General features: G+C 43.3%; 1 protein-coding gene across 1 annotated transcript; it reads left to right on the top strand.

Annotated features, from left to right (window-relative positions):
* Positions 1-6,584: 6,584 nt before the first annotated feature.
* neurod4 (neuronal differentiation 4) lies at positions 6,585-9,466 on the top strand. Its single transcript, XM_020088939.2, has 2 exons — positions 6,585-6,785; positions 7,644-9,466. The coding sequence occupies exon 2, from the start codon at positions 7,650-7,652 to the stop codon at positions 8,730-8,732; it is 1,083 nt and encodes a 360-aa protein (XP_019944498.1). The 5' UTR covers positions 6,585-6,785; positions 7,644-7,649; the 3' UTR covers positions 8,733-9,466.
* The last annotated feature ends 3,032 nt before the right edge of the window (positions 9,467-12,498 follow it).

Genomic DNA, 12,498 nt, shown 5'->3' on the forward strand with positions numbered 1-12,498 from the left:
CCAATAATCGATGCTCTCCATTGGTCCGTGGATTTCGGGCACAATCCATCGCGCGCTAAATGGGCCTTGAAATCGCCGTTTATGTGGCTCGAGCGTCAAAACAATAGCGACACGAGACCCTCGCTGTGAGACCAACGGCACTGCTGACGCTCTGAGCTTTATCGGCAGATCGAACATGTAGAATAAGTGGAGGAAAAACAGACCTCCCGTCAAAGTCAGCAAGACCAGACCAATTGTCAAAACGACAAGAAATGTGATCCAACAACATGGGACAATATAGAATAGATTTTGATTGGGCTGATTTGTTGTGCTAATACATTCAGTCAGCCTCCAGCCTTTTCACCAAGCAGCTGATTGCTGATGAGTCTGCCGAGCAGACAGCTCAGTGTCAAACACGTTAAGAAGATTAGCAGTGCCTCACGTTTTCCTCATCATTTGAGACCATAATCCACCACAAGAAGCTAATAATAAAAAACAGGAATATCCTACACGTCTGCTTTCAAGTAGATCATCAAGAGTAATTAGGAAACTGAAATACTATCTTACTCTGGTGTCTTGGTCTTCGCAGGTCTGAAATTGATTTTTAAAATATTTAGGCACTTAATTGGAGAAAAATTACCCACATCATTTTTCCCCATCTTTCATTTTGTGTTCGGTGTTGTGAAAGCAAATTCAATTACTGCAACTTAAAGGAAATGTTTCAACAGATCCTCTGAGGTGCCCCAATTGACTAATGAAATTATGGCAGTTCTCCCACCTAATGTCATTCAGAGCCCCCCCCCCAGCAAATCTCCAAACCACCTGATTTATTTTTAATGATATTACACCCCTCAGTCGGCTGTGTCATGGTAATAATCGGGGTGCTCCAGCTGCCTCTAGATCACATTAGCCAGGCTTAATATTGACAGTGCTGGGCCCACTAAACAATGAGGCTACAGGGATAGGGAGCTTAGAGGCTGCCTCGCCAATGGGCATATACTGCAGGAGGTAGAGGAGATGCAGGCCAGGATGCTCCAGTTCCCTATGCCCTGGAGGACTGGTGCCATCATTAGGCAGCTTCTTCTACAGTCCTGTGGAGCTTTAAACCCACAAAAACCAGATCCAAACCCCACCCAGACCCCAGACATCAAAACCATAGTGACAAGAGACCGTGAAAGTAGTGGCAACTTGATTCACTTCTATTCTATGCCCGGATGGGGAAACCTGCCAGGACAACACCTCAGCAGCTGCACCTTGTGTAAGTTCTTGCTGTGACACAGTCCTCGGATAAGATGCAGGGAGAACTGCTTTGCTAAGTTCATGTGGTGACAGCAGAACGTTGGCTAATGAAATTCATATGACAACAATGTTTGAAAAAAGTGTCCAGTCAAAGAAACATTAGTAAATATTTCAAATCCTGAAATGAATGAGTATTTTGTTATTTTGGGTTGTATTCCCGAAAATACACTTTAAGAAAAAGAAAAAAACCTTTTGCAATCTGAATTGATTAGAAAAGTGCATTTTTCCGTTAGACTAATTTACGTTGCAGGCTTGTCTAGTTGCACCATTTGCATAATGGTCACACTGGGAATCAGGCTAGGCCACTTGTGGGACACTTGCACCTGATCACAGAGACACTATGGCTCTTTGCCAATCACACCTCTGCAGTCGATACTTCCAATTAAAAAATCACCTGCATTTATTCTTTTTATTTGTCGGTTTGTTCAAGATCAGGTAGATGTCCCTGTACTCTGAGGTTTTATCCTGTGTTCCAAATTGTTGTTTGGATCGAAGGGGATTTTGTATGGGGGCCTACAGATTACCGTCGTTGATTAGTGGTTGGGTGTAATCCTTTCAGCCCCTCTCTCTCCAAAACACCCCTGGGATATGCCCGTCTCCCTGAGGACCGGCAGCGTGGCAGATGGATCCTCCTCCCCCTCTTCTGCCCCCTCTAACAGCTCACCCAAAAACACTGTTGATGTCCTGGGACGGCGGTTGTAAAGTATCCTGAATATGAAACCACAGGCACCTTTGTTTAATGGCTCTCTCCCCACTTAGTGAGAATTGCCCCCAGGCCTGATTCCCATTCTGTAGCTATATTTCTGGCCGATTGGAATGTGTTCCAAATCCATTAGCCCAAAGGAAGACGAATAAGCTGCAAACAATCTGCTCATGTTGCCTGGATGAAATGCAGCGATAGATCTTATCAAATTTTACTTTGTGATCAAGGAGACTCTTAAGTTGTTGCCAGTATATGACAACCCATTCTCCAGAAATGCACGTGCTGGTCTAAAGTCAAACATGGGATTATATTCCATAAGCAGATGTAGATGAGTGGGATAACAGCCCAAACACAGCTTTTTTTTTTTTGTAAGTCTACAGCTCATGTGTCTTAATTGCACAGATACAATGAGTAGGCTGCAGCTGGCACAGTGTGAAAACTTGCATCATCCACATATGCACCAGACTGATTGAGACATAGAAAAAAAAAAGTTAAACTCATCTTATTTTAAATGTCTTCTTACCTCCACCGAGGAGGTTGTGTTTTCACTCCATATTAGTTTGTTGGTTGGTTGTTATTTAAGCAAGATTACACAAATGCTCCCGGGTGGATTACCTTGAAATTTGGTCTATAGATGTGGTATGGGTCAAGGAATTGAAACTGGATCAGTGGGCAGATCTTTCACATTGTGAGATCGAGTGTGTTTCAACATTTCCACTGTTTTCCTTGGAAATAATCATGAATCTTGAAATTAATCTTGAATTCATCAGGCACATTTATATTTAGGAGTGAATTTCGGTGCAGCTTGATTAAACCTAAGAGGACTGTTGGGCCTCGACTCTACTGTGTCTTAAAATATGTTTTATACTGAAAAATGAACCTAATGGTGAAGAGTCTGTTTTCATTGGTAGATTTAACTGAGGTTAAAAGTCCATGAATCACAGCTCTGTCTCTGTTGGGTTAAGACTTCATATCAAGGTGCAGGTTAAAATTAAGTTTAGGGTTTGGGCTGAGGGAATGTATTGTGAGTGTAAAGATAGAAGCGCGCGTGTGTGTGTGTGTGTGTCGCCCTCAGAAATGTCCGCTGTATAACCATATTCAGCCTCTATGAGCAGCAAATGAACTCTGACACACACACACATGCACACACACACACACACACACACACACACACACACACACACACACACACTCAATATTACTGTAAAGCATTAAACACACACGGACAGATAAGCTGCATGCAAACAGAAAATATTTGCTGAAACTTTTGGAAATCTCTTCAGCACTATATGGATAAATCTTAAACATGTATGTAATTAAATAGAACCAGATGATACCAAACTTTTGTATTCATGTTTTACAACAATACGATTTAATCTCTCTAGTCTCACCACCCTGTGCCACATCACCCCAACCCCTCACAAATCCTGGCTCTCAATATCTTTTATGATCACTGCAAGGGGCTCAGCTTTCAGGAGCAGAGCCGGGCGCATGTGTGTAGAGCTTTAATTCCTATTGTGTTCCAGCAGTCTTTGGTGTGTGTGTGAGTGTGTCTGTGTTTTTGCAAAAGAGGGAGAGGGAGATAGAGATGAAGAAAAAAGACAGGAACAAGGACCCATCTGTCAACACTGCAGTGCACCAAGCCCTCCCCATTCCACTCCGAGTCCCAGGGGAGAAGAGCGAGAGACAACTCACTTGTGGCAGTGTTTTTTGTAAGGACGGGGGTTACCCCATTACTAGAAACAACAGCACTTAAAAAGCTAATGCAAGACCTGTGCTGGTACTCCTTTGGACGAATCTTTACAGGGAAACTTCTTTTGGACAGCTCGTGACTATGCATTTATAAGCCATTCTTCAACACAAGCACTAAAGATAAATCCCCCAAATCACCATCTGAGTCTTTCTTCATCTACATTTCAAATATCTTAAAGGAACAAGTTAAGTCAGCAAAGAACTGCATCATTTTATATGTATTTATTTCTTGGATAAATATTTTGAAGTACCCAGGTTACATTAATGCAAACTCATCAAAAGTTGGTTCGGATCAGATGTGCTCATCATGACCTCTTCCACAAGATTGGCTTATATGTTATTGCTGAAATGGGAGCAGTGCAATTCCCTCTCCGCTTGTCATTCAGTCATTTGGGAAACCGATGGGGATTGTGGGAGACTGCGAGACTCCAATTCCCCATGCAGGCTGCAGGTGTGGTGGAGGCCACACACTCACTCTTGGGACAGAAGGGCAGTAGTGTGTTTGGAGGTAAGGGGGGGGGGTGTACCTGGGGAGCATTGAGCACATCACATTAGTCTAGTTTCCCTTTTCTGACAACATTGTTGGATGTATGGGTTTTTTGACCAGTAGAAAAGGCCTAGCCGCTTGTACCCAACACTTATCGAGCCACAGTTATATATTTGTTAGGACACTAACTGACACAACCTTATACCAACATACCCCAGAGTTAACAATGACCAAAACGTCCCTCCCTCTGTATAAGGTTTACAACTCAGAGTGGTTCTCTCAAAGATAGAAGTACAAGCAGGCTTTAACACACACACACACACACACACACACACACACACACACACACACACAAAGCACTGGGCTCCTCTCTCTCTCTCTCTGCAGATGCCTTTATGGCCACAGTGACCAGCAGTGATTAGGGCCGTTAGTGAGGTGCTGTTTCAGCACGAGACATCCTCTTGTGCGAGCGAGTGACGCGTGAGCATCCAAGCAACAGATGCACCCCCCGCCCCAAACACACACTCACACACACACTCACACCCACACCCCTCCTAACGCTTCCTATACTCAGCCATCTGTTGGGCTCAGTTCAATAAATCGTTGGATAAATGCCGGTTTTTTACGCGAAGTTGCCGATTCGCCACGTGACCACATCTTATTCCCCCAGACGTGGATAATTCACGATCACTCAGATCCACGGAGGGAGACTCAGTCCACGCACTGTGGTTGGCAAAGTTTAGTCTCGAGCACAGCTGTACGCAGTCGCGCGCACAATGGGATCAATGCGGGGGCACGTGCGACTCGCGAGACCCCGGCAGTCAATGGCCGGTGATGACAATAGACCCCCACTGCGCTGCGGCTCGCCACGCACGAGGACTGGCGGGGCGCTCATTATGCCGTGGTATTTATGGTCAAAAGTGGGAAAATGCTCAATATTGAGATACAATTATAAACAATAAACGGCCATACCGTCGTTTAAAGGGTTTCCACGGGGTCTGATGAGTGGAAAAGTCAAGTCTTCTGGTGTCTGTCAGTGTTAATGACTTTATTAACCTTCATTAGTAAAAAATAAAAATAAATGACAAACGATGTTGTGTTATTGTCATTTAACCATGACTTCCTCATGTAATAAATGATAATGTTTTAATTCTGAGTAATAGTGTATATTGTCTTATAAGTCTTTGCATTTTAACCACTTGGGTGGGTTTTATTGGCTTTATTCTCATCCCTTTATTTTATTTTATGACACCCCCCACCCCCCTTATGTTTTTCTTTACTTTTTATTGTTTTGTGTTGCAGTGTGAGCACTTTGGGCGACATGGGGAATGTTCTATAAATAAAGTTGAGTTGTGCATTTATTGTGTGCAAGTACCTGCAGTCTCTTCATAACTGCACCGATTATTTTAATATTCGGACCAGTCCTCTGGAGCCGAATATGACGCTAGAGATGCAAGAAAACTATTGAATGAGCGGATGAACAACGCACACCTGCTCTCCTCGCACCAAGCTGTCAAAATCACTTAAATGCGCACACACGGAGGAGCGTCTCTTTACGCAGCGAAGACCGGGCCTACGCTGTGTTTAATTAAGTGGAAAATTTCTTATCCAACCGTCTAATGAAGAGATAGACAATCGATTAAGATAGTTAACACACGACATCAAAACAGAATGGTGTTTTTGTATTTTCTTTTTCCGTGTCCTACATTTACAAGTGTGAAGAATAAATCAGGGAAGGCCTGTAGATGCACAGTTCCGGATCAGATGAAACCAACTAAATAAGAAAAAAACATTTAATTATATAGTGGAATTTTGACTTGATGTGATACATTACATCTGATACCATTTGAAATATGCATGCAAAAAAGTGATATTTTGGCAACACAGCTGATTCCTGCAATGCCACATAATCACCTCATGTCTGTAAAGTATAAAGATACTGTGGGATACAGGGAACTTGGCATCAGAGGGAGGGATGATTAAGAATATTTAGTTTATTGCAAATTACAAGCACTGCAGCAATAAGCCAAACGACTGTGACCAATGACTTAATGGCATATGTCTGGATGTTAATGTGCATCTATAACTCCATTGTTACATCATGGTCCTTATATTGCAAAGAGGTTGTCTCAACATCCCTGATTACCATATTTAATGGTGTTTCCCAATGTGCGCATGTTTGCTGCTGTTACTGGACCTCCCGCACGTGCAGCCGGCCGCGCGCCTCCTCCTCCTCCTATCCCTCACAAATTTGCATGCGGATGAAACTTCTGGCCACGAGCCCGCCACGCGCGTTTGGATGAGTAGACGGTGGGTGGGGCCGCCTAGAGGGAGGGGCTTCACCCGGTTTAAGGCAAAGAGAGCGAGCCGGGTTTGGACCACTTGGATATGAAAGTTCCATGCGTACTCATGGAAGTGTGAGAGAGAAGAGCAGCTCAGGACTCTGGCTTATGCACGAAGAGAGAAACACATCAGCGACTCTGGATTCATCACTCAGTTGCTGCAGGTCTTTTTGAATTAGCAAGTTTTTTTTTACTTTACTTCACAAAGAGCAAATCCAAACAGGTGAGTTCACTAATTTGTTTTTGGTTTTGTTTAGAATTTTTAAAAGCATAGTTGTGAAACCAGATTTGGGATGCTAAAATCAGTACAGGCATTTAAGGACGCACTTATATTTTCCCTGTAACTGTTTATTAAAGAAAGCTGAGTTATAAAATATAGATATAGCTAGATTTCAATTAAGTAAAAGTCCTATATTGATATTGTCCTTGTTATTATTTTTAATTATGTTCAGTAGCACACAGTCCAGACATAATTGTGTCTTAACTTCTGAATTCATAATTGCAGTTTCCTAATCTGTCCCACTTTTACGCCTTAGTGCACAATAATTAATTGGGACAGTGTTTTTCAAAACAATAGCACATGCTCTGTCCCAGGTCCGCGTTTCTCTTGAATAACAATACATATATTATCATGCCTATATTATAACGTTATAATATGTGTGTTTATTTTGTAAAATGTAAAAGTTTTATTGAAATCAACTTAGGAATCCACTCTTTGGATGCAAAAAGCAAGTCCACATTGGTCTCTAGGTTGCCTATTTAATCTTTTAGTTTTATATGCTGAGTAAATCCGGTCATGTCCCAGATTGACAGCGTCTCAGGAAAGAATATGGCATAAACAGCAGGGGTCATTTTATTTTAAAAACAGCCATCATTTCCTTAATGTCACAATATCACACTATAAGGGAGGGAACAGCTCTGTGAGTGAGAGCGGTGACCTGTCCACACTGCAGAGCTGAAGTATGAATCATTCTGTAGTTTATGGAACATATTGTTATGTATGTTTTTGTAAAAAAGCATCAACAAATTATAAAAAACAGGATACGTGGTATTGAACAAATTTAATGTTTTTTTTCCTCAGATCAAAATGATGACCAAACCATTTGGGAAGAGCGGGGATGTGAGTGAGCTGGTGAGCTCCCTCAGCTGGCTGGAGGATGAGGAGGAGGACGGCAGCTCACAGGATGGAGAGGAGAGCACAGACATGAGGGTCCGCCTTGGTCTGAATGTAGGGGGCCGCATCCACTCCTGCACAGAGCTGGGCAGTGAAGATATGGAAGAGGAGGAGGAAGAGGATGATGATGACGAGATTGGACAAAATGGAGAGCAGGCTCCCAAAAGGAGAGGCCCTAAAAAGAAGAAGATGACCAAAGCTCGAGTGGAGAGGTTTCGTGTCCGGCGGGTCAAGGCCAATGCCAGAGAACGCTCCCGCATGCACGGACTGAATGATGCCCTGGAAAGTCTCCGCAGAGTTATGCCCTGCTACTCCAAAACACAGAAGCTGTCAAAAATTGAGACTCTACGCCTGGCACGCAACTACATCTGGGCCCTGTCAGAGGTGCTTGAGAGTGGCCAATCCACAGAGAGCCATGGCTTCGTGGAGATGCTGTGCAAAGGTTTGTCTCAGCCCACCAGTAACCTTGTGGCCGGCTGCCTGCAGCTGGGACCCACCCCGATGATGCTCAACAAGCTGGAGGACAAGTGTGGAGGCCCGGGGGTGGGTGGTGTTGGGGGTCAGACTGGCCATCCACTCAGCTACCCGTCCCCAGGCCTTCCCAGCCCCCCCTATGGCTCCCTGGAGGCATCCCACCTCCTCCACATGAAGGGATTCAAAGGGCCTGTGTATGACAACCCCTCCTCAAACGAATGCAGCAGTGGCACCCCACCATACGACGGGCCCCTCACCCCTCCCCTCAGCATCAGTGGCAACTTTGCCCTGAAGCACGAGCCCTCTCCCCACGAGCCAGAGAGGAACTACACACACCACCCCGGCCACCATGCCCACTACCTCATGTCGCACCACTACCCCACCTCCACGACAGGTGGCCTACCAGGTGGGCCTCAGAGCCACCCGCTCTTTCAGGCTTCACGCTATGAGCTGCCCCTGGATGTGGCCTTTGACTCCTTCGCACCCTCTCACCTGGTCACCGCTCACATGGGTAACATCTGAAATGAGACCATGAGGAACGTGTGACTGAAAACTTGCCAGGGGAGACGCACTGCCCCTGAACAAACTGCTGTAAAAACAATGGCCAAGGTAACGACTGTACAGAAAAGAACAGCTTCCATTTACTCTGGGAGAGCACTGAATGCTCAGAGAGAGAGAGAGACTCGTCACCTCAACTCAATCTACCTGATACAAACATGCACCCATTACTTTTGAATACTTTATTTATTCTTTTTTTATATGTTGTTATTTGGACTGAAATATTTCTATTTAAGTTGCCCCCTCAGTTGTTGCAGAGTTGAACTAAAGATTAGTTTACCAAATCCCCCCTGAGCAGCACACAGATGATTCGTGTGCAGGGTTTGAACAAAAACATGAAAAGTTCTGTAGAAGTTCTACACGTATACATAAAAAAGAAAAAAAATTGAATAGCCATCCATCCTCAATTGTGCACTGAGGCCTACTGCCAATGTCCCTCTCGCCATAAGAAAAGCAATGCATTTATTTATATCTGTATTTAATATTTATTTTGACATGATTTTGTCCTTTTTCTATTCTCAGCACAGTTTTTTTTGTTTCACTGTCTTCATGGTTTGTTGTCAGTCACAGGCAGCTGTACTGTATTTAAATTATTTATTTTAGGTTTTTCAGGAACTTGGTGTTACAACTTGTCATACTGTACTGTTGTAAATATTTTGCTGCACTTAATTGAATAAATATTCTTATATTATATCTTATTTCCATAGTAACAATGCTTTCCATGTGTTTTCTTGTGTTATGCTGGACTTAATAGAAAGTCTACACCTCCCAGTGTAGATGAGTGGACTTATATGAAACCCCAATTCATCAATGCATATGAATGCTTGAATAATAATTCTGCAATATAGTCACATTTCCAACACCTAAATGCTGCTGAACATTCTCTAGGTAATGGTATTTCTAAGTTTGATACAAAAGCTTTTGAGCTTGTTTGAGGTTCTTCAAGAAATTTGACCTCTCCTTTCAAAGACTTCTTCAAAACTGAGACTCTTCATTATTCAGCCTGAACTGAGGAATCCTTTCAGATGAGACTTTGTCTTTAAGAGCTTTAGAGAGGTCCTGTTTCCTCCATATAGCACTTAAAATAACTGAAATAGAAATAATTTTGCATTTTGATTTTGCCATGGAGTTATAAATGTTATTATTCCTGCTGTATTCCAGACCCTACCATGCATAAGATACAAGGCAATATATAAATCTTGATTGTTGAACACAACCAAATAAAAATGTGTTTATTAAGCTCCAATTATTATTATTAATTATTAATTATCATTGTTAATTATTATTATCAGTATTTAAGTATTTTAAGCTGGTGAATCAGCGGCTCCTCATCCATCACTCTCACCCTGAGAATTCCTGTCAGTCACTGTCAGCTGTCTTACTGAATTCATATACAACAGTACAGTGATTATACAGCTTCATGCAAAGTAGTGTTTCAATATAAAGCTACACCGTAATGGACAAAGTTTAGATGGAAGAATCTCAGACAATCTGAATCCTTGTGGCTCTACTTCATAATTACTAGAATGGACACAGTGATATATAAACCACTGAAACCATACAAGTATAAGTTGATGGAAAAAAGACACTTTGTGGCCAGGCAAAAGAGATCTGTTGCAGGACGTGTGTGTGTGTGTGTGTGTGTGTGTGTGTGTGTGTATGATGTCATTCAGAAGCTTGCTCCAGGGTTTCTACCAGGTCAGGCAGGAGGCTGTTGTGGGCCATGGGAAAACTGCTCTGGGAAACAGGTGAACGTGTCACAGAGGCTTTTCTGAGTCGCTATCGTTCGCTTTCTCTCCCACATGTCCCACTTTCCCATCCAGCTCATGCCAAAACACTGTAGGGCAAGAACTGATTCTCAAAGAACTCATTCACATTAAGTCAAAGAGAGAAAAGCACCAGATTTCTGTTCAGAGACACGACATATGGACGTGAAGAGCTAGGGTTATAAGCAATCAGACACTTTTTAAAATTTGACTTTGAGAATAAAGTGATCTCAATATACAATAAAAATCAAGCATTTAAATTCGAACATTAGTACCAAGGCAGTAAAATCAACAGTTTTCCAATACCTATATTTCAGATCAACTCGAAGTGGCAAGGTTCCTAACACATTTATATCACTCGCCGAATGACACAAGTGTCCGTTTTGACTTTAATGACTGCGTTGAAGGACATGACAGCTCTTGACATTAACAAACAAAGTGGTGGCAGAGTGCAAAGATGGAGTGAGCGAATGTGTTTATCATTGTGCTCCTTCAGGCAATTGTGAGGAAGGCAGTGTGCCCGGGAGGCTGTTGTGTCCAAGAGGACTTTCCCCCTCTTCAGCTACCTCTCCAAAGGTTTGTCTTTTCCAGTCCAGGCAACAGTGCAGAGAGGCTGCAGGAGAAAAAGGGAGCGATTGTTTTACTGGGCGCCACTGGTCCATTGTGAATGCAGCCTGTTCTTTCTCTTGACCTGTGACCCGTATTGTTGTGGGGTTTCTCGTTCGGGGAGGGCAGACAGCTGGGGGAACTGCGGGGGGGCTGACGGACAGCTGGGCCAATTTGCAGGGAGAGAGAGGGAGAGCGAGTGAGAGCATGAGAGAGAGGGATGAGAGAGGGAAAGGGGAGTCAGTGTGTTGAAGGGGTAAAAGGGGAAGAGGAAAGAGGAGGAAAGGGCAGGAGAGGTGAATGAGGTCCTTGCTCCTCATTCACGCGTTTGTGCTCTCTGCTCTTGTGTGTCAGTCTTGGCATAAGAATGACACATAGCTTTACACACAGGCAGACATTTGGCCTGTGAGAAAGTACTGGCAGAGTTAGCTGCTGGCGTACACCCTCTTTGTGTCTTTGCTATTTTGTTTCAGCGAAAACGGTGGGGGGCAGGGTGCGTGGATTATCCTCCTGAGTCCAAATACATGAGTGGGTGGATATGGAAATAATCCACGTAAATTAACTTTGGATACAAGATTACAGAAAACAGAGATGCATGCCGGTCCCTGGAGATTGGGGAGAAATAGTTTAGAAACAATTAAAAAAGATATAGAAAAGATACAAGCTTGGGATTTTGTATTCAATTAATATTTCATCGGGGCAAGCAAGAAAAGTAAAGCTGTGTGTGACCTTGCTGTACTTTGTAGTACAGACAGTGGAGTGCATCATATCTATGATAAGGGCCATGAGGGATGTCAGAGAACACATGCTCTGTAATGCCATCTTGTCCAAGGTGGCAGCCAGCAGAGCAGGACCTGTAGCTCCGTCCTCCTGGGAGAGTGAGGCCGTGTCAGATATCAGCCCATAGATAATCAATGTAGCTGCACTCAAACTACTGATGGAAACATTTTTGTGGTCTTTGTGGATTTTAGTTCTGCCAATAATAAACAACATGAGCCCTTATTACAACATAAAATGTTAGGCTTTGATGATGATTCAGTGTGACAGAGGAAGTTGAAGTCACAGAAAAAAGAGGTTAATAAAAACAGACTTTGACCCAACAGAGTTTTTGAAGTGCTGTATGAAGCTTACACTCTTTCCCTCTCGTGCTCATATTTTAGTTTCTACGTGCAGCACACTTAATCCACTGGCCAAACAAGAGTTGCTCCCACTAAAATGAAAAGGTCCTGATCCATAGGAGCGAGATGGAGGGATAAAGCATTGTGATTAAGATAGTATTAATGGGGCCATAGGAGGCTGGAAGGCTTTAATCAGTGTCTGTGTGCCGGTAATCCCTCTGCCTTTAAACTGGGGCGAAC

Source organism: Paralichthys olivaceus, chromosome 6, assembly GCF_024713975.1.
Source record: "Paralichthys olivaceus isolate ysfri-2021 chromosome 6, ASM2471397v2, whole genome shotgun sequence".
Lineage (NCBI taxonomy): Eukaryota > Metazoa > Chordata > Actinopteri > Pleuronectiformes > Paralichthyidae > Paralichthys > Paralichthys olivaceus.